Raw genomic sequence first — 26500 nt, 5'->3', positions numbered from 1 at the left:
CTACAAACAAAGTAAACGTGTTGGGACATGATCGCCTGAGCTTCTCACACCGCCAAACCCACCCTACCAACCCCTTCCACTGCCCCCCCATCCCACCAATTTTCTATTTGTATTATATTTTAGATTAACTCTTATAAATATTATTTTAAAGTAAGAAATAATTATTGGATATGGTTTTTAGAATCAACAATAGGACACCAGATTTCATGTTGAAGAGAAATTTCACGCAAAATTAAACTAAAAATATGAGTTTTGCAAAAAAATTGACGTGATGAATTTTTTTACTATTTTTTTCCGGTTTTAGTGAGTAAAAATCTATAAGAAACAGTAAAAATATCCTATGCAGTTTTTTTTTGGTTGCAGACCTGTGTTATCGACAACACAGTAGGTGTGTAGAATACGTTCAATATGTGGTGAAAATAAGAAAGAAAGAAATAAGAAAGGAAATCCGAGAGACAGACTATATTCTGTCTCTGTATCTCTTCCTGCATTTAACGCGTAGGCTGTAACTGAGCGAAGAGTGACGATCAGCATTAGAGTGTGCAGAGGATATTTTATTATAGCCCCATATCTGCGTTAGGATTGGAAAACAGAACTATCAGTAGATCATATTAACTTCCGAATCAATATGTTCCTCTGCACTAAACCAATCGGCTGTAACTGAAAAGGAATATAGTTCAGGAGATCTACTCTACGGTTCGTGAGATAAATTTTATTTCAATTCCATCTCTCCAATATTACCACCCACATAATTATTTAAGTCTTTTGTTTTTAAGCCCTGATCGTTTAAATTCTGAAGCAACCACGAACAGTTTAAGGTTTAATGAAACCAGACCCTTCACTTGTCAAATTAATGCATAATGAGATATAGAACTGTGTAACATTTCAGGTTTTGCCCAGTACAGACTGAAAATTTTGCATTCGGTTCTTGCCATTCGCAGTAAACAAACGGGAAATGAACATCTCACGAGGACTCAGTGACGAAAGAGACGTTACAATGAATTCCGCCTCTGACGTCCCGGGATTCTACAAGGGACGTTGTGTCTTCGTCACGGGAGGTACCGGGTTCATGGGAAAGGTTCTGCTGGAGAAGCTGCTGCGATCCTGTCCGGACATCGCTACCATTTACCTGCTGATGAGACCCAAGCGGGGCAACGACGTCCGGATCCGACAAGAAGAACTCATCCGGAGCCAGGTAAGACTTGGTCATGTGACATATACGAGTACTGTCCCAAATCCTGCTGGTACTCCATGTACTGGCCACAGGACTGAAGAATGATGTCTGAACTACGTAGGTAAGTCAATAAGTAATTTACAAATGGATATTGGACTTAAACAAATAAGAGTACTGATTTGAAAAATGCTTTTATTTCTCAACACAATCTCCCTGTACAATGAGGCACTTGTCCCATCGTTTCACAAGCCCCTGAAAACCAGCAGCATAAAATTCTTTGGGCTGCTGTCGGAACCAGGCGTGTTCACACGGCATGGCCTACCTCATAATGCATGACAGGTTAGGTTTTCACAAAGTCTGTGCACGATGGGTGCCGTGCATGCTGACCCCACAATACAAAATGCAAAGAATGGGTCTGGCATTACAGCATCTCAATCCCTACCATGATGAAGGACACGATATGCTAGCCCGAATTGTCACAGGTGATGAGCCTTGCTCCAAGTGACTTCCATTTGTTCGGCCCTCTTAAACATCTTCTTTCAGCTGAACATTTTCCCGACGATGAAGCTGTAGAAAGGGAAATCAACGCCTGTTTCCGACAGCAGCCCAAAGAATTTTATGCTGCTGATTTTCAGGGTTTTGTGAAATGATGGGACAAGTGCCTCATTGTAGAGGGAGATTATGTTGAGAAATGAAAGCATTCTTCAAATCAGTGCTCTTACTTGTTTAAGTTCAATATCCATTTGTAACTTACTTATTGACTTACCCACGTATTATCTAGTGAAAAAGTAAAAGTAAAGCTATCCCTGTAACAGGCTGTGGAGGCCCATAGAGTTGTGAGTTGCTGAGGTTCCCACATTTTCTAGACAATCGGCTCATAGATGGCGGTAAGGTTGTCAGCCTTACGCGCCGGCCGCCCTTTACTCCCAAGAACATTCAAAGAATATTCCTGGTACTCATTTCTGTTAGAGGCTGAATCGACCCCAGGGCCATAGTGTGGCTAGAAGTATTCGGTCAATTGAAGAAATCCAATGACCTCATCGGGATTCGATCCCGCGACCTTCCGGCTTGTAGCATAGTGCCTCAACCAACTAGGCTACCGCGTGCCCCCGAATTATTTTCTTCACTGTCTAAAAGGGTACCTCATTTCAACTGGACTCAGAAAAATAATGATTTACCCTGAACGCGTTCTAGTGTCTAAGACGTGGTTTGCTCTCGAAGCACGTGTCTTGTACACTCGTACGATACGAGTACGGAGACCAAGAGAGCCTGCTACAAAATGTCAGTGTCTTACAGTCTGTATATACTTCCAGATATTCGACAGACTTCGTAACGAACGTCCTGGGTTCGCATCACAGCTGGTTGTAATGAAAGGTGATGTCACGTTAGAGAACCTGGGACTGTCCCGTGAGGACAGGTCCCTGATCAAGAAGAAAGTTTCTGTGATCTTCCACTGCGCAGCTAACGTTCGGTTTGACCAGAAGCTGAAGTATGCCGTTAGATACAACACACTGGGTACGCAGAGAGTTCTGGAGCTCGCGGAGGACATAGACAGTCTGGATGTGAGTACCGGGGTGCAGGTACCCAGAGTGAGGTGAACACATACACCTGGAGTTGGATCTGTGTTTAAGTTACTACTTTAACATAGGTTACAGTATGTGAGATTGGCGACATCTGCTCCTCATTTATTGCTACTAGGGTGATTAAGGACGAGGAGATACCTGCGACATGCAGCATACATAAGGAAAATTAAAAATACATACAAAATTTTAGTCGGAAATTCTTAATTAAGGAGGCTACTTGGGAGATCTAGTTGGCTTAAGTTAGGACATAGTGGCAGTATTCTTTGAACAAGGGAATGAACCATCCGAGTCCATAAAGAAAGGAAATTCTTAGCCAGCTGAGCAGGAGATAATGCCATGGAGTTAGATTAACATAGACGATCTAACCTGTTTCTACTAAAAGCATCAGCAAATAGTCACCGAGTTGTAAAAACATGACTGGAGAAATATATTGAATATCAAAGGGAAGTTGTCCCTTTCATGTCTTCAACCCATTTTCCCTTTCTTTTTTCCCTTTTATGCTTTTATCTTGTTCCCTCCTTTTCCGACAAAAACAGTGAATTAAGTTACAGTTTCATTCCTCACATGACACCGTTTCGAAAAGAGACTTGTCACCTGTCACATACACACACTGTCTCCTAGTATACAGTACACACATGCCTAGAATGAGACACTCCTCTGTATACAGAAGTCTATGGTAGTGGCAATGAGTGGATACGTGGGTGGTGCAGTCTTGTCATGGACGTTTCGCATGCTGGTTTTGTTCGCTGTAGAGGTAACCTACCATTAATACTTGCCTGGGTGACAAGCCAGATGATAATAAAAGTAATACTGATTGAATAAACTGTGAAGTAATGATTTACATTAAACTATTATTAGTGTTAACATGACAAGCAAAGTCGCTTCAGTACCTGAACACTACGCCACGGGGCATGGGATTGAAGCTTCACACAATCAGACTTCGGCACGAAGCGGGAAGCAAGGCTGAGAAGTAGCCTCTGTTGGCCGGAGAGAACTTAGCTGACCTCGTCAGTAAGTATCTCTGTCGTCCAGCTCACAGCTAGTCACTGTACTGACCATGCTATCCCGGCTCACCGAATGATACTTAAAACTAATGTTACAGAATAGCCCAATATGCTTTCTTTGCAACTGATGAAAGGTGTTTCTAAAATGCATGGTAATGAAAGGGAAAACTGACAATTGACTTTGGAGGTTCACCTCAGGGGTGGTACCTCAAACAGGCGGCGTATTCTGCCGCACGAACCAAAGCCAAAGTAGAGTCCTTCGGGCTCACATTTGTAATGATTTTCACCAAAATTCGATTAATGTTGACGGTGCGCGTCGGGGATGAAGCAAAGGTGCCCCATTTTTCACAGACTCAGTGAAATCTATTATATACACCAACTACTGCAGGAGTCTGGACAACATGGAGGCCTTGTAGACTTATATCGAATTTTCAGAACTAGGAGATAAGGTGTCCTGTTTCATTTTCCAATTTACTTTTTATACGCAGGTCCCCAGTAGCATTACATGTTACATGTTATATATACTGTAGAAATATATATATCATGAGTTAGGGCTTATTCCTTTCCTGGCTTTACAAGTCCTTATGAATATTCTTACTCATGGAGCTGAGCCCTTCTTGAGGAGCCGCCAATTCTGCAGCTGCTCAAGAATTTGTCAGCATTTTATGGGACCCGAAGATTCATAACCGTGTTCATAAGAGCCCTCCGCTGGTCCCTATCCTGAGCCAGATCAATCCAATCCATACCATCCCATTCTATTTCTCTAAGATTCATTTTAATATTGTCCAGTCACCTACACCTTGGTCTTCCCAAGACACCTTGGTATATTTCCTTCTGGCTTTCCCACCAATGTCCTATATGCATTCCTCTTCTCTCCCATTCGTTCTACATGCCCTCCCCACCTCATTCTCCTTGACTTGATCATTCTAATTATGTTTTGAGAAGAGTACAAGTTATGAAGCTCATCATTATGCAATGTTCTCCAACCTCCTGTCACTTCATCTCTCCTGAATATCAAACTAAAATAAATATGAAAGTAAGATGCATTGCAACTAGATTATATACGATTAATTTACTCTACTTTAAGTTTATGTTAGTGGAAATAATACAGATACAGGCATATAGGTAATTCTTCAGTTATAAATTTCGCTCGTCCCTTAAGGACCAGTGACTTCCGTGTGCAATTGCTTTTGAATCACTGAGCTAAGCTTGCAGTAGGATATCTGTATGGTCCAAAATTTGTTCCAAACTCACAGACTGAACGTCGAAGTCGGTGGTTGGTATTCATGTTCCCGTTTGTAAGGTCCTTGGTGTAAATCTCGTCCCAGATACCGGCCCTTCTGATGAAGATTCTTTAAGTTGTTCCTTAGCTTCTTCAGAAAAGTAATTGAATAGTGCCTCAAATTAGGCCAACGTCAATTGGTTCCACGTCCTTTCCAATTCATTGTTCACATATCTCCTATCATTCGAAACTACCGTGCCTAATCTGAAATAAATTAAAATAAACAAAACAATGTCTTCTGGGATGTGATTTCGCGTAATTTTTTCGATACGGACCAATGTTGCGGAGGAACATGCTGCATCTATTTTCTGGATAGACGATGGAGGCAGCAGGCTCCTCCGAAACGTCGTAACTATATACTAAACTGCACCGCGTTGCATCTCATTAGAGAGTCGTCTTCACAGTCATCACTTCGAGAATCTCAGACATCCCACTAAACTGTCAGGTTCACATAATCGTCCAAAGAAAATTATGTAAATTTGATTTGTTTGTTTTGATTTGTTACATGAGATGAATAGTAGAAGATGTGTTGTGCTCTCTAAAATTAACTTTTATTTCGAGGACTAGAATCTATTTGGAATCTCTTACTTTTAGGCCTTCGTACATGTTTCCACTGCCTACTGTCACTGTGACGAGGCTGTGCTGGGGGAAGTGACGTACGCATCCCCCACCGACCCGCGCAACATCCTGCAGTTGGTCGAGTGGATGGACGACGAAGCCCTAGACTCAGTAACACCAAAGTGAGTACAAGGATCTCAAGATATCAATGGCCTGGCGATTATGTTACCACCCGATAACCAATTCAATGTTGTGTTGATAATACAGCATTCAAGAAACTCTTCTCAAATCAGACTCCAACCTTTAATTGCTTTCTAGCTTTATAATTCAATCCAGAGTTTAATAACCAATTACCAACACCATATTTATAAAGAAATGTCTACAATATCTGTAGAGTTTCCATTAGTTTGCTCAACCCCTTATATACGTGTGTGTGTGTGTTACAGTAAAAACCCAAAATCCGTTACTGTCGATTGTTAGCAGTCAAAATTTGGAGTCTTTAAGCACGTTAGAGAAAACTAGTACCCCCCTTAAGTGGTCGTGGAGGCCCATAGGGTTGTGAGACGTCGAGGCTTCCACATTTTCTAGACAATCGGCTCACAGATGGCGGTAATGTTGTCAGTCTTACGTGCCGGCAGCCCTTTACGCCCAAGAAGATTCCTGGTATTGATTTCTGTTAAAGGCTGAGTCGATCCCAGGGTCATAGTGCTGCTGGAAAGAATAGGTCCATTGAAAAATCCTCATCGGGAATCGAACCCGCGAACTTCCGGCTGGTAGCATAGTGCCTCAACCAACTACGCCACCGCGTGCTCTTTGAGGAAACTAGTACTCCCTAGCAAAAACGAGAAGTTAGTACAATCATCCGGACTAAGAAGTAGTTTTAACTAATAGAGATACGGCAAGAATGAGTTTTTATTGAAAGAGCAATAAATATCATGTCTTGCAAATTCAATTCGGAGTTTTCCATCAGTTGCAGTAATTTATAACGCGTGCTAGGGAATACTAGTATTGTATATTCTTCATATTATTGTACTATACATGTATATACATTATGGGACGAGCCGGGGTTTGAGTCCCGGCAGCGACAAGCAATTATTTTCTTTCCCATATAGTCCAAACAGTCTCTGGGTCTACCCAGCCTCCTATGCAATGTGTACCAGGGGCTCTTTCCCCGGTTGTAAAGCGGACGGGGTGTGAAGCTGATCGCTCACCGCCATCTAGGGTCGAGGTAAAGAATAATGAAACTATATCTCCACTCCCCCATACGTCTTCATGGTCCTGTGCTTAATTAAGCACAGGGAAAACTTTACCTTGGAGTGGGAGACGGTTTTGTGACGAAAACGTATGTTACGCACGCACAAGAGGACGTAGTTAGCTTCAATGTCCGATAGATGGCATCAGTCGTTAGACGGCCACGGTATTTGCGTAGCTTATGCAAGGACAAATAAAAGGGATGCCATCTAACCCGTAAGAAAAGATGCTAAGAGTTAAAGGAAGTTTATGGTAGGCCCCGAGTTGAATTTTGAACGGGCCTTTTCCACTAGCACAAAAAAATGTGCACAAGTGTCAGTGAGGAAATAGTTCCAGGCACGTTAAGTTTTTAGTATAACTATATGACAGTACAGAAACTTCTTCAGATATGAATTTATTTTGTGGTATTCGAAGATCTATTGCCGGGTTCAGAACATATCGTCCTCTGACCCTATCGAGAGAGAGTTTAATCAGTTTCACATTTGTTTATCCCTGGTTCTCGAAGATCTGTTTTAATATTCTGTAACGTATATTCCAGAAAGCGAATTGGCTGATGCTGGAGTAAGGCAAGGGCAAGGGTCATGTTACAACTGACGGTCGGTCAGTCTGTTTGTCTTGGTGTCGAGCCCCAGGTGGGGCTCATGACCAGATATTTCTTTTCAATGAAAGTTACCGTCCTGTCCATGTCTAGCGCCCTCTCTGACGAGAGGTCGGGTCTGTCATCTGTCAGTCAGTCTGTATTAAGTCTATTGTCTGTATTTACATACATTTACAAATACACACTTAATCCTTACTTCTATGTACAATATATACACAGCCTCTGTCAGTCCAGGCTAGGTACAGCAGATTATGCCCTTTATATATATAAATATCCTAGTAGTATTAGCTACCACGGCAGTCTAGTCACTTGAACGGTCGTATGCCTGACCGCCGCCAAGTTTAAGCCTCTTATACTTTCTGTGTCGGGCTTCGCTGATGCTGGAGTAATGATCTGCATTTGCAATAGGGAAGCTCCCGACTGAAATCTCGGTTTGGCTACGGGAAATCCTGGCTGACATCTTTCGTGGTTATTCTCATTTTCTGTTTGTGAACTACGAGAGAGTCCTTTGTTTCACATCTTTACATGCCACCATTCATGATTATCTATTAACCACATTCGACGTCATATGGACTATTATATTGAAAGGGCGTCGTTAAAGACAGATCATGCTGTAGCTCAGGTGGTTAGTCGTCGGTTTCCCACTATGGCGGATTATCTCAGAGTACTTTGGTTTCCCTTGTCAATTCACATTTCACTAATTGCTCCACATTTTCTTATTATTATCCTACCATCAAAGCTATATAATTTCGTTAATGACAGCTTCATTAAATAATCAGGTAGAGAATTATGAATCAAGTTTCTATTTCATTGGACGCTGTATATGCTCTGCAGTTGAAGCAGCATGGTCAGATAGCTTCAGAATCGATCAGTTAATCTACGCCTTTTCTCCAAAATTTTCTCTTTCTTTCAGACTTTTCAGCCATGGATTTATTGTTTCTCCCTTAGTGCAGTATGCCTGATCATTTCGTTATGGTTTTATTCGATTACAAAACACAGTACGAACCGTAAAGTTCGATTTGTATAAATTTATCTAACTCCGTGCTAATTCATCTCTCTTAGCTCTCTGTAAATTCTCCTCAGCACATTCAAGACATTCTTATGTTCTGAATTTAAATAGAGAATGTTAGGTAGAAGTAATAGTGTGTCATTTTTTTCAGACTTATGGGTAACCTGCCCAATACGTACGCTTACTCCAAGAACCTGACTGAGCAGCTGGTGACCAACTACAGTTCCAAGTTCCCCATTGCCATCGCCAGACCGTCAATAGGTAAAAGGACACTGTTATCATTTGTGAGTAGGGCTGAAGCCACAAGAATGGGAAGTTGCCATTCAAGAACACATGCTTTCCAAACGAGTTCTTCATGATTTTACATATAATAGTGTCCCAGATGCCCATTTACTAAAGACAGAAACCCGTTAAGAGTCACACTGAAACTGCAAATAACTAAATAAGATAGAGCATAGTCCTTCTTGAGAAACTAATATTTGCTTAGCTTGTCTGAATGTTACGAAATGTTTTCACACAGTCTGGAGCCATACATTATATTCACTGCATGTTGTATATATTTTAATGTTTACTCTTTAGATAGCAGTCGAGAAGTCCAAATGAACAGGGTGCTGAGGAGAATATTTGGTCTAAAGAGGGAGGAAGTGATAAGAGACTGAAGAAAATTGCGTAATTAGAAGCTACATATTTTTTTATTGCTAGTGGGGTGGGCCTAAGTCCCTTGTACTGCGGCCACTTCTGGCCTATTGTACCAGCCCCAGATGATAGATGAGGGTGATTGTGGAGCAATTGGTGGAATGAAGATTGGCAGGGGAAATCGATGTACTCGGAGAAAACCTGCCCCAGCGCCACTTTGTCCACCAAAAATCCCACTTGACCAGACCCGGGCCGCCACAATGGGACGCCAGCGACTAACCGCTTGAGCTATGGCGCAGCCTTAGAAGCTACATAACTTGTACTCCTCGCCAAATATTAGTTGAATGACAGAGTAAAAGAGGATGAGATGAGCAGGGTGTGTAGCACACGCGGGAGAGGAGTGCTTACAGCGTTTCAATAGAAAAATCTTGTGGTCGCGCCTTCAAGAAAAGGGAAATAAGAAAATAAAACTGGCTAACCTTGAAGCGCCATCGCAATTTGACTGTACCCTGATAAGATGTCGAATGTATTTAACGATGTTTTTCAAACTCGTGGCTTACATGTGACATCATACGATAAGATGACAATGGATTATGGATTTTAGCTATTCAACCTCGACGTTCGGTCCTTTCTTGTGTTCAGAGTTCACTATTATCTATGGGAGAAGGTATGCATATGACCCCATTCATCTCCATGTTTAATGCGTGTGAATACTGTTTTGGATTCATTGGTGCTGCGTAGGATACTTGGATCCTAATTCAAACGGTAGTGAGAATGGCACAGAGTGAAAAAAGACAATGAAGCTAACTCCAATTCTTCAAACCCCTTGCTTACTGGACCGACTCTGTGGTCTAGTGGTCAGAGTCCCTAGCTACAGATCCAGAGGGCCCGGGTTTGATACCGGGCGCTACCAGATTTTCTGAGAAGTAGTGGTTCTGGAACGGGGTTCACTCAGCCTCGTGAGGATAATTGAGGAGCTATTTCAAGGAAGCAGTGGTTCCGGTCTAGAAAATCGAGATTAATGGCCGTGAGGATCCGTTACGCTGACCACATGCTACCCTCTATCCGCAAAGTTGGCACGAACTTCGGCGACAAGCTGCCGTCGCTCGGTCGGTATAGTTCGCTTGCGGACTATAGACCACGGAGTTTTTTTTTGTAGTCGTTTAGGCGTAATGTGAGCAAAAATTTTGCAATTTTATTGACTTTAGTATTAAGAAAGTAGCAGAACGTTTTGCATAGCGGGTCACAATTCACCTTTAATGAAGATGCGAGAGTTAAGAAAGAAGAGGCTTATGTTGCTCATTCTGACTCTTAGAGGTATAGAACATGCACACAGGCAGAATGTTTAGGGGCATAACCCGCGAATTTAACAAAACAACTACTGGAAACTGATTGTTTCTTGTGACACCCTCTATCCGCAAGAGTTGGTACTAACTTCGCCGACAAGCGACGGTCGCTCGGTCGGTATAGTTCGCTTGCGGATTACAGGTCGCGGAGTTAGATCTTGTTGTTCTTTATTACAGTGACGGGTACGTGGAAGGCTCCAGTTTCCGGGTGGGTAGAAAACTTGAACGGACCGACCGGGCTCCTTGTGGGAGCGGGTAAGGGGGTCATCCGTTCGATGCACTGCCGGGCCGAGTACAACGCAGACATAATGCCGTGTGACATAGCCATCAACGCCATCATCATTCTCGCTTGGAAGGTAGCGAATCTCAGGTAGGCTTCCTAAATAGTCTGTATTGCACCTGGATCTTCCAAGTGTGAGAAGTAAAGGTATGTCAAGTAAGATCTAAAAGTTTGTGCCGACGGTACATTAGTACAAGTATTATGTTTCTAACATTATCCATCGTCTTATCTCTATCTAGAAACCGTCATGTTTATTTTTCAAAACAACGTTTCGGAGACTAGTCCCTAGCTAGTCCCTATCTCCGGACCGGACAGAATTCAGTCTCCGAAACGTTGTGTTTTGAAAAATAAACAGAACAGTTTCTAGATAGAGATAAGACGATGGATAATGTCCGGAAACATAATAATTGCAAAGGTATAGCACCACGCCATGAGGACGTATGAGAGAGTGGAAGTTTTGCTCCACTCTTGGCCTTGGCACTAGATGGAGGTGACTGGTTATTTCCACGCTCTAGCCACTTTAACTCTGAGGAAAGAGCCTCTGGTTCCCATTGGATAGGAGGCTGGGTGAGCCCAAGATCCGGTATGGACGCTGAGGATAAGAGACAAATATCTTGTCACTGTAGAAAATTAAACCCCGTAGCCCGTCGCTATACGGATTTAACAATTGCAATAGTACTGATATGACAGCAACACTGCAATGATTAGCCTGTTCAGGGATCTTGCTTTCCTCGGTGTCTCCAGTCGGATGCAGGGAAAGAGGCCAGGATGATTATATCGTTCCCAAATTTTAATTTACCACTCATAATGATATTCCCATCTCATTAGCTGTAATATGTATACGCTAACTTTCCCAGTTGAAACAGCATCGTGAAATAACCATGCAACAAGCAATAATTGTCAAAGTAATAATGAAGACGGTGAATTGTGACACATTTTGTCAGCATTTTATTCCGCTGTTATCACGAAAGAAACGTGATTTCAACATGTCATTTATTGAGGTACATTATACACTTTATTATGCACTTCGAAAGACACCTGTGGAAAGTCATTGTTGTTCTTGGAAAGACTCTGACTGACTTCTTTGCACTGTCACTTTTTTCCCCCCCAAAAATCTTCAGGGAAATTTCAGTTGTGAAATTTTTTCATCTCGATCACCTTGAGACAACTCTCTGGACGTCATCCACTGTGTAATTAATTATAGCTGTTGCTCCAAGCTGATGGGCCATCCTAGGGAATCACTAACAGCCATGCGTCACCAAACGTAATTTCCACCGCTGAGGCACAACGGCTCGAAACCAGAAGAGGGAAATGCAGATTCCATAGGAAATAAAATAATTTCCTTTGCGTTTCACAGGTTCGGAAAGGCACACGAATAATTCCTACAATACTATTATAACGAAGTTAAGTAAACAAATATTCACTTCTGTGATAGAAGACCTTATTTTGTGGGGGGAGTTTACTATTGCTCATCTGATCAAGAAATTCCCTGCTTTTACGAAATGTCTTCAGTTTTATTAATGTACCCACTACAAGCCGGAAGGTGGCGGGTTCAAGTCCCGATGAGGTCATTGGATTTTTTTTTCAATTTACCTAATCCTTCTAGCCGCACTATGGCCCTGGGGTCGACTCAGCCTCTAGCAGAAATGAGTACCAGGAATTAATTAAATAATTTTCCTGTGGAGTAAAGCGCGGCCGGTGCGTAAGGCTGACAAACTTACCGCCATCTTTGAGCCGACTGTTTAGATAATGTGAGACCCTGAACATCTCACAACCCTATGGGCCTTCACGGCCTGTTACAGGGATAGGTTTACTTTTTTACTTCACCCACAAAAATCCACTTCAAATACTCCGAGGTAACATTTGTCAAAATATATTTGATAATTGATTACAAGGTTACATACTGTCAAATAAAATTTTTCTTCTTCATTCGTGTAGCACGCAACGGATAAATGAGAATTACGTTTAAATTTTTTGTAAAAACTGAAGAGCTCAGGTGATAAGAACTGTTCTTTGAATTACCTCTGGAGAGCTTTGTTAGTGTCGGTGCTGAACCTTCAGTCTGATTTCCAAAGACCGTTACTTTGCAAAAGTATGCATCAGGTAGGAATCTTCAGCTTAAATCAAACAACTGATCAGTCCCGTCAGTCTGAGAATGTGTACAGTCCGAAAATGCCGATCACAATGGCCGGACTAGCTAATGCATGAACTCTCTTTTTTTTATTGCTAGTGGATTGGGACTAAGTCCCTTTTACTGCGGCCACTTCTGGCCTATTTTACCAATGAACTGCCTTAACTGCCGTCTTAGCCCGTCCAACACTGATGTCGTGGGTTCGAATCCCACTTGAGGTATGGATATCTGTGTGCGTTTATTCTGCTTTCGTTCTTTCCTGTGGGTTCAGGTAGTGGCCTTGCGACGGGCTGTTACCCAATCCAAGGAGTCCTAACGAATGTGTAATAGATCATGAATCTGGAAAGCGGCCAAGGCCCAACAAAAGGCTCTAGAGTCTAGATAGATACGAGTATATATCTAGAGTCCGGAAAGGGGTTCAAATAAATTAATATAGAATGAACAAGCAGAAGAAATAGAGTTTCATCATAATTTAAAATTACACTAGGTGTAAGCTGATTGGGACATATGGCAGATTCCGGTCTATACTGTGATACAAATGTATTGGTTGAACAGAGACCTATCTTAGAGAAACAGATGGAAGCCCTATTTGACGCTAGTAAGGAGACTGGTGCCCACCATGGCGGCCCGGGTTTGGTCAAGTGGAATTTGTGGTGGACAAAGTGGCGCTGGGACAGGTTTTCTCCGAGTACTTCGATTTCCCCTGCCAATCTTCATTCCACCAGATTCTCCATCATCATAATCACCAGGGGTAGGTGCAATAGGCAAATCAGTGGCCGACGTGCCGAGGGGACACAACTGGACTCCACCCCCCACTTTGCGAATAAGGAAAAAAAAAGGAAAAGAAGAACAGTTATATGTTCATGTTTCATCAGCAGAGTGTATGACAAAGTCTTATCTCATAGAGACAGCTAACAAAGCCTTTGAAAACGAAGAAATGTTCAAATATATGGGAACGACACAAACACAAATTTCATTCGAACAAAATTAAGAGAACACGTTGAATTCTGGGAAAGTCTGCTATAACTTCTTGTCTTCCGGTCTATGGATCTTGAAGAGATAGAATGGGATGCTATTGATTAGACTGATCTGGCTCAGGATAGGAACCAATGGTGGGCTCTTGCGAACATGATAACGAACCTTCGGGTTCCATAAAATGCTGAGTTCTTGAGTAGCAGCAAAATTAGCGGCTTCTCAAGAAGGACTCAGTTCCTTGAGTTGTAAGTGGGTGTCTATTAACTAGAAACGTAAAGATTCCAATATGCAAAACTATAATTTACTGTGGCTTTGTATGGCTATGAAATTTGATTTCTCACATTAAGGAAGGAAAACAGATTGAGGGCACTTGGGACCAGGAAGGAGAAAAATATTTGGGCTTAGGTCCGAGAAGGAGGAAACAACAGAAGGCTGGAGAAAAATGATATAATTTTGAGTTATATAATTTGTACTCCTCGCCAAATACTATTAGAATTATCAAGTCACGGAATATAGAATGCTCGGGAAAGAGGAGAAGTTCATATAGATTTTTGGTGGGAACACAGATGTGTCATCTTCACTTCTGAAAATATTACAGATTTCCCGGGCTTCTCTCTCTCGTACCTTTGATAAGTGTTCCATGAAAGTGAAGACGTTAGAATGGTTGGAAATTATAGCTTGCGACAGAGGCCGCTGAACTTTTATTTCCTGAATTAATGTCGAATGATATACAATTATTTGCTTTTATTTAAAACACATAAAGTTTCGGAGACCGGATTCTATCTCTGCCTGAGATACGGAGCTCTATCAACTAAGCCCAACTGAGTAGGTCTCACCTGAAGACGGAGACCTAATCCAGCCTCAGAAACGTTGTGTGTTTTACATAAAAACAGGACGATGGATAATATCCAGAAACACAATAATTTTATTAATATACCATAGTCATAAACTTTTAGACCGAATTATATAATTTGGAAAAAATAATTTGGTGGCTTTGACAGCAACGGGGCTTAACATTGATGAATAGTTGTCAAGAGTTCTTTATGAGAAACACGCAATGGCAGCTTGGAACTTCGGAATCAGCTCAGCAATTACTTGAAAATAGAAGAAAACGAAAAACCTTGTGATGACATAAATTAGGAGAGAGGAAGAAAGTGTAGTAAAAGAGTGGGTGAAAGTGAAAAGTCACGGGAAAAGTGAGATATAATTTATTGTGGAGAGAGAGATCAACTGTTTGGAGGTATTCGCAACGGCACGGACCAGATAGAAAATCACTGCCACGAATACCAAATATCGTTACTGAACGCATCATAAGCCAGTCCCTTACACCTCCCACCGACACAACTTGTGTACTTAGGATATACCGTAACGATATCCTCACATCATATTCTAGGTCTTCGGTGTCGCCATTTTGTAAGTATCCTCTCAAAATTCTTCATGCATTACTCGTTACAAAGATTTAATAACAGTAAGTTCAGAGTATGTTTATAGGAAAATTAAATTTTTCTTTGGAAGACCCCTATTTCACAGTAACAGTGAATATCCTTTATTTTCAGACTAAACAAACCGCTAGTCTGCAATATCACGGAGTCTGGAGACAACCCCCTGACCTGGAGACACATTCTGGACACTGGGAGGAAGCACCTGTATGAGAACCCGCTGAGCGATGCCATCTGGTTTCCTGATGGAAGCATCAAGAGTTCGTGGATCATGCACACCCTCTGCGTGATTTTCTTTCACTTTCTCCCTGCTTATTTAATCGATATCCTCGTCACCCTCTGTGGAAAGAAGCCCTTGTAAGTAATGTCAGTTCGACAGCAGATGAATGATCTCTATGGGTTCTGGAGGAATATTGCAGTTGTAGTCATGCCTCGTGACTGAGAGCTTCCAGAATTCAATTTCGGCCCAAAGTCTGGACATTCTTCATGGTTTCCCTCAGCTGTTACAGATAGATTGCTGATCGTACATTCAAAATAACCTAAGAACATTACCTTTAACATCATTTCAAATCCATCCCTTACAACCACAATAATTTGACGTCACACAGCACATATAGTTACAAAATGTCATTAAATGGCCTAAGAACCAACAACCTGCTCTACCTACCTACCTACCACTCGGCGCTACAGGCCTGGGTGAGCCTTGGCCTCCTCTACAACCAGTCTTAAGGTTGGTTGTTAGGTTTCTGAACAAAATTCTTTTTACTCGTACAGGATGAGGTTGTTAGCCTCAAGACCAACCCCAAAACTGGAGGACCAGGGTATCTCTCTTAGTCTGGACTCTACCCTTTGACCTTTCCGGCATGGGTGACCTTACTGGTACTTAAACTACCGCCGGCATAGCTCTCCAGGTCACAGAGTCACGCAAGCTCCACCACCACGACAAGGTGGAGGTAATCGCCAGCTCATCCATTCAGTTGCCTGTTTCTTCCGGCTGGGTTCAATCCCAGGACAGTCCACATGAAATCTGTGATAGTCAAGGGAGCCCTGATGTTAGGTTCTCTTTGAGTGCTTGAGTTTCTCCCTGTCAGCCACCATTTTGCCAAAGCTCCATCCTTATTCGTCACTGTCCCTGAGATGTACAACAGGTTCGATCGGACAGATGATATTACAACCCATGTTTTCAATTGATATTTCACCTCTTGCTCGACCCTTGGCTGCATTCCGTGTCAGTGAGTTCGCATTAAGCGAATCCTGTGTTGATTTGCCATCACTCTCTAAACTGGCATCAGTTAATCATGTAATCACACACACACACACACNATATATATATATATATATATATTCAGGAGACAGAGAAAATAAAGCAGGCAATTTAAACGTTCATTCAATTCAGTTATTTCTTTCAGAGGTAATATTTAGAAACAAATTCGAGTCATTAACCGAACTACACTCTCAGTTAAATCATTTTATGCAGACACGAAAGAAAATAAGAAACAAACAAACTAGAGGCCTGCTACAGCAGGAAAACTGCAGAGAGAAGAGACTATGAAGAGAAAATTCTCTCACCAAAATGATCCAACACAATTTCAGTGCAATGAATGATCTTCAGGGTATTTGGTGAATTATGGCAATAACTAACCAGACAACAAACAACCCGTCTGGTATTACACTCTGAAGTTGTGCATTTGAAACATAGGCATTATGCTACAAACCAGAAAGTCGCGGTTTCGAGTCCCGATGAAGTGGATTTTTTCAATTGACCTAATCCTTCCAGCTGCACTACGGCCCTGGGGTCGATTCAGCCTCTAACAAAAATGAGTACCAGGAATCTTCCTGGGGGATAAAGGGCGGCCGGCGCGTACGGCTGACAGCCTCACCTCCATATGTGAGCCGATTGTCTAGATCAGTGTTTCTCAACCATTTTAAGCCCAAGGACCAGTAAAATGTCTGAGAAAATTGTATGGACCAATAAGTTATTTAGGCCTATTTTTTAAAAACCTATGTAATATTACCAAAATTTTGGGAGATGCGTCTTTTATAGCCGGAAGAAGTAAGTTTTCCACGATAGATTGAGGTTTCCCTGTTTTGGTTATGCGCAAATTTAAGAGGTAGGATGCTTCCAGTGCCTTGTTATTAATCGAATCCATGACCGAAATTATAGTTTGCCCGTGATTTAATGTCACTTTGCGTCGCTGAGCCGGTCACGGTAGCCGAGCGGTCTAAGGCATGTACTGTCTTCGCTCGTTCGGAAGCCGGGATCGTGGGTTCGAATCCCACTCAGGGCATGGATGTTTGTGTACAGGTAGAGGCCTCGCGAGAAACTGATCACCCACACAAGGAGTCCTACCGTATGTCTAAGATCTAGTAAACCGAAGTGAAACGGAGAGTTTGATGGAGGTAGGCCTAGGCCCAAATGAGGGCTGTAGCGCCAATGAAAAAGAAAAAAACGTCGCTGAGGAAAAAAATCAATTGGCTTATTTTTCACATCGTAATATTTAGTTTCTAAATGACGTCGGAGTTTCGCAGGTTTCATGCACTCATTCGACAACGCTTCATAACACAAAACACATCGAGGTTTCTGTTCACTTTCATCACCACACCAAGCAAATCCGAGTTCTAAATATGAATTGCCACATTTCCTACTGCATTTTTCTTTGAACTGCTTGCTTCTTCGACTTTAATAGTATCACAACTCGCCGTTACAACACGTGAATCACAATTAGGGTTAGCATGATCTGTTTGTTTTGCTAGGATAATTTTTAATTTAATTTACTTTAAATCTGTTTGCGGACCACCTGTCCCATCATCGCGTAACACAGGTTGAGAAACGCTGATCTAGATAACGTGGGGCCCTCAACCTCTCACAATCCTATGGACCTCCATGGCCTGTTACAGGAATATCTTTACTTTCATTTACCTTGTTTTGTATAAATAATAGGTCATTGGGTTGAGATCGAACAATTTAATGTTAGGTCTAGATTCTGTAACGGAAATTAATTAAGATTCTGCAATGGTTTCGCAGCATGGTGAAGATCCAGCGGCGTATTCAAGGAGGTCTCGAAGTGCTGCAGTACTACACGACCAAGGTGTGGGTCTTTAAGAACGATAACTTCAGGGCTTTGCCTCAAACCTTGACGGAAAAAGATAGAGAAACATTTTACACGGATATTAAGATGGTGGACTGGGATGACTACATCAAGAACTTTGTACTGGGTACCAGGCATTACTACCTGAAGGAGGACCCGGCTACACTGCCCAAAGCGAGGAGACACATCAGGAGGTAAGGCAGCTTATACGCGATAGGGTCTTCATATTAGCGAGATCTGAGGTCCTCGCAGCACTGACCATGAGGATTGTTGTCATATGAAATACAAGGACATGTAGCCTGGTAGAAGTCAACCGGCCTGCCAGAGGAACGTACCTTTTCCACCGCCGGCCTTTTCTGCCATGAAGATGTAGGCAGCACAGCCATGTGAAACGCAGGTAAACTTATACCAGGCTACACGGGATCACAAAAAAGAAGAAAGTAACCTTGACACGTATTCGTATGTTCAAGCCTCACGGCACACCAAGGCAGTATTATTTATCATTGAGTTAAGCGTAAGCATAACGAAGGATGAGCATAATATTTCAGTTAATAAATTGGATTTAAGTACTGGCTTTTAAAGGATTAAATGTATTTCAAATTCGCCTCTGTGGTCTAGTGGCCAGAGTACCTGGCTACAGAACCAGAGGTCCCGGGTTAGATTCCAGTAGTGTGTTTGGAACGGGGTCCACTCAGCCTCGAGAGGACAGCTGAGGAGCTATTTCAAGGAAATAGCGGCTCCGGTCTAGAAAACTGAAATTAACGGCCGTGGGGATTCGTTGCGCTGACCACGCGACACCCTCTATCCGCTAAAGTTGGCACTAACTTTGCTGACAAGCGGGGGTCGCTCGGTCGGTATAGTTCGCTTGCGGACTAAAACCACGGACTTTGTTTTTTACTTGTATATTACCAAACAAACTGGACATTAATTAGTTTTTGTGCCCATGAAAACAATTTCCCGGAAAGTCGGAACATGTAGGGAGTGATATAATAAACTATAAACAATAAAGTTTACTACAATATATCCCTCTTACGTAGTTGCATATGGCGATACTAATGTTATCAATATGGAATAAAATGCAATGGAAATAGACCTCTTTTATTGCTAGTGGGGTGGGACTATCTAAGGCATGCACTGTCTTCGCTCGCTCGGAAGCCGGGATCGTGGGTTCGAATCCCACTCAGGGCTTGGATGTTTGTGTGCTTTTTTCTGTGTTTGGCTACAGGTAGAGGCCTTGCGACGAGCTGATCACCCGCGCAAGGAGTCCTACCGTATGTGTAAGATCTAGAAAAACCGAAGTGAACGGAGTTCATGGAGGTAGGCTTAGGCCCACATGGGCTGTAGTGCCAAGGGGGGGGGAACTAAGTCCCTTGTACTGCGGCCACTTCTGGCCTATTGTACCAGCCCCAGATGATAGGTGAGGGTGGTTGTGGAGCAATTGGTGGAATGAAGATTGGCAGGGGAAACCGAAGTACTAGGAGAAAACCTGCCCCAGCGCCACTTTGTCCATCACAAATTGCACTTGACCAGACCCGGGATCGAACCCGTGCCGTCGCGGTGGGAAGCCAGCGACTAACCGCTTGAGCTACGGCGCGACTAACTTTTAGGATTAAGATAGTTAATTTGTCATAAAGACTAGAGTATCAGAAATGCCCTTGATATTAGGGGAGAAGCCATTACTTTGGTCTGTTCAACAGTGATGTAAGAGTACTGCTCACATCTATGCATCTTAGAAGATAAAGCCAGTAAATGTCTGTTACTGAACGTAGTTGTGCAATGAGTACTGAGCTATCGTAATTTGTTTCCTAACCTATTTCCTGTGTCTCCCCCCCCAACCCGTTATATGCTGAGAATGCATCACAAAAATAAACCAGCATCTCTTCTTTCCACATTGGACACTTCTCGACATTTGAATTGTCGAACCATAGCTTACATGCTGCCAAATAAGCTCTACATTTTATTCACAGTTGTGAAGTAAACTCATTTCCTTTCTGAAAGCGCGCTATCAATTACTACTCCGTATTTTAAAATGCCTGGATTCATATGCTAATCAGGAAATCAATCAATTATTCTGACTGAGGGTTTTCGTGGCTTTCCTTCTTCTCTTCGCAAGACATAATCGTAACATGAAAACAAACAATAGACCTTTTGAACACCTAGCATAATTTCACATATTTGGGGACGACAGTAACAAATTAAAATTGGTTTCATGAGCAGATTAATCTCGAGAGCTGTTGCTACCAGTTCAGAACCTCCTGACTTCCCCTACTCTGTTTAAAACATAAGAATTAAAGAAATATAGAAGAGTATAATCGCTTCTGTAGTTTTGAGTGAACGCGAAACTTGGCCGCTGATGTTAAGGGAAGAAGATGGAAGGATGCAATTTTAGAACAGGTTGTTGAGGAGAATATTTGAACCAAAGGAGATGAAATAGCAGGAGAATGTAAAATAACTGCGTAATAAGAAGTGTAGTAACTTTTACTGTACGGAACTGCACTCTATTGTGCTGTACCTCAGACTAGGCTGGACTGTTCCTTCGAAAATCCATTGCAATTCCCCATTCACAAACGCTTTTATTTTCGATTATATATAACATATTACTTATTTACTTACTTACTTACTCATGGAGCTGAGTCCTTCTGGAGGAGCCGCCAATTCTGCAGCTACTCAAGAATTTCCCAGTAGTTCATGGAACCCGAAGGTTCATCACCGTGTTCACAAGAGCCCTCCACGGGTCCCTATCCTGAGCCAGATCAATCCAATCCAAAACATCTCGTCCTATCTCTCTAAGATCTATTTTAATATAGTCCACCCACCTACGCCTTGGTCTTCCTTGTGGTCTCTTTCCTTCTGGCTTTCCCACCAATATCCTACACGCATTCCTCGTCACCCCCATTCGTGCTACATGCCCTGCCCACCTCATCCTCTTTGACTTGATCATTCTAATTATACTTGGAAAAGAGTACAAGTTACGAAGATCCTCATTGTGCAGTTTTCTCCAACCTCCTGTCAGTTCATCTCTCTTCGGTCCAAATGTTCTCATCAACACCCTCAGTTTATGTTCCTCCTTTAATGTCAGAGACCAAGTTTTACACCCATACAGAACCACAGGTAAGATTATAGTTTTGTATATTCAAATTTTTATGTTTTTGGACAGCAGACGCGAAGACAAAAGGTTCTGGACTGAATGGTAGCAAGCATTTATATATAACATATGCAGTTCAAAAGGCGGGTCAGTAGTCCAGCAATCACTCAATTATGCCCTTTGCTTGTGTTGCAGATTGTACTGGGTGGATCGAACTGTTAGTGTCCTTTTCTATTTGCTGATCATATGGATGTTGCTACAATGGTCTGATGAGATCATTGCATGGGGCCATCTTACGTTACGTTCCATGCCTCAGATGTTCAGCATGGTACCTATCCTCCGCGCCCTGCCAGAGGCGATGGGTACCGATCCTGGGACAATATACTGAACGGAGCCAAGCCTTGTGTCACTGTGGTAGAGTTACATAAAACGAAGAAAAACGCAACGGCAAGACGTCGTCTGCATTAGACCATAGAATAGGCACCTATAGTACGCATAGTTCGTTACAATACAATTAACTTGTCACACTCAGTTCTGCATTCATTAATGCTGACTTCTACTGCGTACTGAGCGGACACATAAACAATGGGTTTGAGTAAGCAATGGACAATTCCATTTCAGTGCCTTGCAAGCCATAGAGTTACTGGTGCATTGGATTGGACATTCCCATGGCAGTGACTATGAAGAGCACGGTCTTTGGGTTATAACGCTGTGTAGTTCGGAGATATCCCGAGGTTTCAGAGGAATATGTACCTCTATCTTTGCAGCCGAAAGCAATCAGCCAAGAATACAACAGAAGGAGATGGAAAGCTGTGGTCAATTTGCTGCTTGCTACGTTGGTTTCTTGCTTGCCTTAATCTTCAATCCTAAAAATGGATGTATTCTTCCGAAATGTCTGACTCTACGAAATATACTTAATTGCAAACATACAGAACAGCACTAGCCTTATATTCTACTACTATGAGGCAATTCAAATGAAATTTCGTTTATCATTTCAATTGCATAGTACAGAGCAGGATACCTAGGCCGGAAAACTGCAATATATTTTTCTCTTACGTGTGATAGATATATTTTTATGAATAAATAATACTATAGATGTGGCAAGTGTTCCAGCGTAAACGTAATATTTGTCATACTTCGTGACATACGAGGTTATGATCAGATTTACGTCCTCATAATGCTGAAATTGTTTCGTGTACAAGAAGCAAAAGGAAATAGTTACAATATATTCGTGCAGAAGGCACCATCTGACCACAAGTAGAGAAGCGCATATCAATGAAAAAATTTACATTTAATCCCACAATTTTCTCTGCTCAGAAATTGCCAATATATCTAAAAGTTTGAAATAAGAACATTGCTCATAATTTCATGTCGTTATAAACAACTAAAATAATCTGAGATGCTAAACGATTGTTGGCATTTGTTAGATGCTTAGTTGTTTCGATTGTTCTGATTATAATTCAGAAATGACTCATACTTCAGTAACAAGTAATAGCAGCTCAGTAATTTACAGTATGCTCTAGAAATTATGCAATGGTATTTTTCTCAATTCAAACAACTGCTGCTGTAGGTAAGCAAATATTATAAATATTTCATTGAAAGAATATCGTAAATTTTTATTCTAAGTAATCGATAAATAAAAAGGTATATACAACTCAGATTAAATTAATGGTCGTCAATGAACAAAAGAATTCGATCCACTGTTCAATGTTCAATAAGATTTTGTTACATTTTAATTGCACATTTCACAGTATACTTCTTCATGAACACAAACTCTACTTGACTGGGGGGGGGGGCATTTGCCCCACTCAGATGTTTGGAATATGAAGAAAGATATCTCATATGTCACTCTAAGTCATAAATTGTTGTTTAGAGTAGTTACTTTTCAGAACATTCCCCTCCACCAAATGAAATAGTGCGTAACGAGGACCATAAACGAATGCCATATTTTGAACAGTAAGAAGAAGAATTAACCTACACGTAAATATATTGGTTGGATTATTCACTCTCTACCTCCTTTTGTTTGAGGCTCCTTATGTGAATACAAATATCTGAGATATTAAACACATAAAAAGGACTTCAAATGTGATTTCGGAACTTATAATTACTAATGAATTAATTACTAATTAAGTCAAGAAAACAATATTATAAATTCAGAAAGTGTGGTGTTTATTATATGCCAGTAATTTTATAAGGCGATAAATTCAAGATAATAACATATTTTTGTAATTCTTGACAATTTTAAAATGATTAAAATTCGAAGTATTTTATTAATTATAATGTAATCACATTCTTACGTGAATATAATTTATGTAATTCTGGACAACTCCAGTGCGCAGATGGATATGCCGGTGAATGCGCAGAGGCCTATTGCGTAAATATCAACTGGAAATCTAACCGAACTCAACCAATCTCTGGGGCTCTGGAGGATATGACGGAATGAGAGGGTGGATGAGCAAGATGGTGCGCAGTAGTGTACTGCACAAACCGGATCTTGCGACCTAACCTCACCTAACGCAACCTAAAGGAAACCAACCCAAAACAAACCTAACCAAACCCATCCCACGAAGTCAGCCCGTGAACCAAGGTGGATGTAGAAGATAATGCATAGTGGTGAATTGCACAAACCTGATCTGGCATAACCAAGCCTAACTTAATTTAAGTTATCCAACGGAGCCCTATATAATTTGCCCCAGCAGTTCTCTGGTATGCAAATGGATGTTGAGTTGTATGCGCAACTTAGTGCGCAGTTAGAAGCAGAATTTCTTGGTATTTAGGTTGATGAGTTAACTGTGCATAACACTACGCAAGCTAATCCAATCCAACATGGCTGTCTTAAACACGCAGGAGAATATACAGAATGCGTAAGCAACTGGAACTAGCAATCAATATCTTCTCTTGCATATCAGAACCCGACATAAGATTCTGTCTTTACCTGACGAAATTGGCAATGATATATTTTTGAAATTCTGAAAATTTATCAAAACATAGATGCTAAATGGCCTCAGATATTTTACATAGATTCGGAATATAAGGTAACGAAAATTTGGTTTATCTTCCATTTAGCTTATGACTGATGATGTGAAGTAAACTAAAATATCTCAGAGAAAAATGCACATTTTATAAAAATATATCCAACTTCTGGGAACTATCCTAAAAGTATAAGGAATTCATTGTAATTAGGATTTCATAACCTTAAGAATCGTCGAATAAAACACAAATATGAGTAGCTTTCCAACTTAAAATACTGAACTATTTCGTAAAATCGAGAAATTAACTTTCCGAAGTTGCAAGAAATTTGAACAATTCAAAAGATATATGAAGGTGACCATTTTCAAAGTACTCGTAATTGCTTGCTCTTCCAAAGCGCAAGTGAATGTGATGATAACGTTAATAATGTAAGATTTGAGGTTTTCACGGCGATGACTATGAAGAAAGCAGTCTTCTGGGATGTGGCACCATGTAGATGTGGTCGGTTAACACCATATCTACATAGTGCCACATCCCAGAAGACTGCTTTCTTCAACGTTAATAATGTCTGCGTAAATTTTCAATATCCAAGCGTCGAAGTCCGGACCACTGGATCCACTGGTCATTTAAATCTACGTCGTCAAATAGTTGATGTTGCTTCTGTAGACCTAAGTTAATAAAGATATTGCGAGTGGGTAGGAAGTTTTGAAACAGAAAACGCATATAGAATTTTCTATGGAGAAACTTCCTGGAAAATCATCGTTTGGAAGACCGATACGGAAATGGGAATGTTATACTGTGAAATATATATAAAAACCTTTCACTAATGTAAAACCGATTCAACTGTCTGCCTACGGAACCCATTTTCACACCAATAAATTAGCGGGGTTGAAGCTTCTGGTTTCAATACCCAAAAAGTTCTAAAGTTTTCAAATATTTCCTAGAAAATTCCACTTTACCTCTCGTGTGCACGGTTATTTTTCCCCAAGTGTGGAGTCACGTGATCAGTACGTAGGTGTCAAGTATTCTGGTATTACTTCGCCTTGTGCTGAAGAGTTCTTTCCTTATTTACCTACGTCACTGATTATGAAGCAACCTCGTCAGCAGAGAACATGGAGTATATTACAGTAATGCTACCTGTTTGGCGAAGGGACGTTTGTAAATGATCCTGTGTAAAACGAATTTCTAATATAAGACTTTTCATGCTTAAGTCTGAAGACAAAATATCAGAGTATTACATATATTGAGCAAATGTAAATTAACAGGAATCTAACAGCGACTTTTCTTCTCTAATATCACGCACTCTGTGGTCACTTAGGCACTATAAGAGCAGCTCTTCCTGACAACCAGAATCAAGAACGGTAACTTCGTTCACAGAATAAACTGTTCTTTAGAATAGCTATATTTTTGCGACGAATAAGATATGCCTCCAAATGTCCCATCCTATTTTGACTCGTGTGTTAGCCACTTGTCAGTGGACGTCAACGAACTCAGAGAAAAGAATAGTTTACACTTGTTACCTCCTCAACTCACACAACACTTGCTTAACAGCCCGTGGATGTTTATATTTTTTTGGCCAATGAAGGCAAAGCGTGGGGAGTCATGGATATTCCTCCATCTAAATGGAAAGAAGTCAGCCAGATGAAACTTCATTTTTGTGATGTTTTCCGTGGATGTATTTCAACGAAGAATGTTGCTCGTGGATTTCGAAGTAAAGAATTGGTCCTTTTGAATATGAATGCCCTACCAAATGTTGTTAGTTGATCTAGTGCACTCCGTTATGATACATAAAGGGAGTTTTATCGAAAAGATATGCTCCCGCTTACGTCTATGTAATATTGTAATACCCATATTTGATGTATTCTAGACTCGGATCGGTGACCGCGGTCTCACATGCTGTTGAGGAGGAGATGGTGAAGTGACGGTAACACAGCAATCACTCGGCGCAAAAGAACTAGAAAGGTCTAGACAATGTTGTCCGCCGGACCTGTAGATGATCGTTGGCAGATGACAGACCTGGGTTTACTGTGTAAGCGTGTCATTCCTAGCACCACGGAATTTGCCAAGGACTTCAGCGGTGCCGAAAAACT

At 41.4% G+C, this 26500-nt stretch overlaps 1 protein-coding gene across 1 annotated transcript in view; it reads left to right on the top strand.

Annotated features, from left to right (window-relative positions):
- The window catches only part of LOC111873077 (putative fatty acyl-CoA reductase CG5065), a 58484-nt gene extending 34770 nt beyond the window's left edge, over positions 1-23714 (top strand). Inside the window, exons 2-9 of the mRNA XM_023867466.2 lie at positions 942-1195; positions 2488-2736; positions 5638-5783; positions 8611-8720; positions 10619-10811; positions 15384-15623; positions 18292-18549; positions 21636-23714. Of these exons, the coding sequence (XP_023723234.1) occupies positions 956-1195; positions 2488-2736; positions 5638-5783; positions 8611-8720; positions 10619-10811; positions 15384-15623; positions 18292-18549; positions 21636-21828 (1629 nt within the window). The 5' untranslated portion in view covers positions 942-955 and the 3' untranslated portion in view covers positions 21829-23714. The remainder of the gene's footprint in view (positions 1-941; positions 1196-2487; positions 2737-5637; positions 5784-8610; positions 8721-10618; positions 10812-15383; positions 15624-18291; positions 18550-21635) is intronic.
- Positions 23715-26500: the final 2786 nt, after the last annotated feature.

This window comes from Cryptotermes secundus, unplaced genomic scaffold, assembly GCF_002891405.2.
Source record: "Cryptotermes secundus unplaced genomic scaffold, Csec_1.0 scaffold120, whole genome shotgun sequence".
NCBI lineage: Eukaryota > Metazoa > Arthropoda > Insecta > Blattodea > Kalotermitidae > Cryptotermes > Cryptotermes secundus.
The sequence above is the reverse complement of the archived record's forward strand: the minus strand, read 5'-3'. Positions and strand labels throughout refer to the sequence as shown.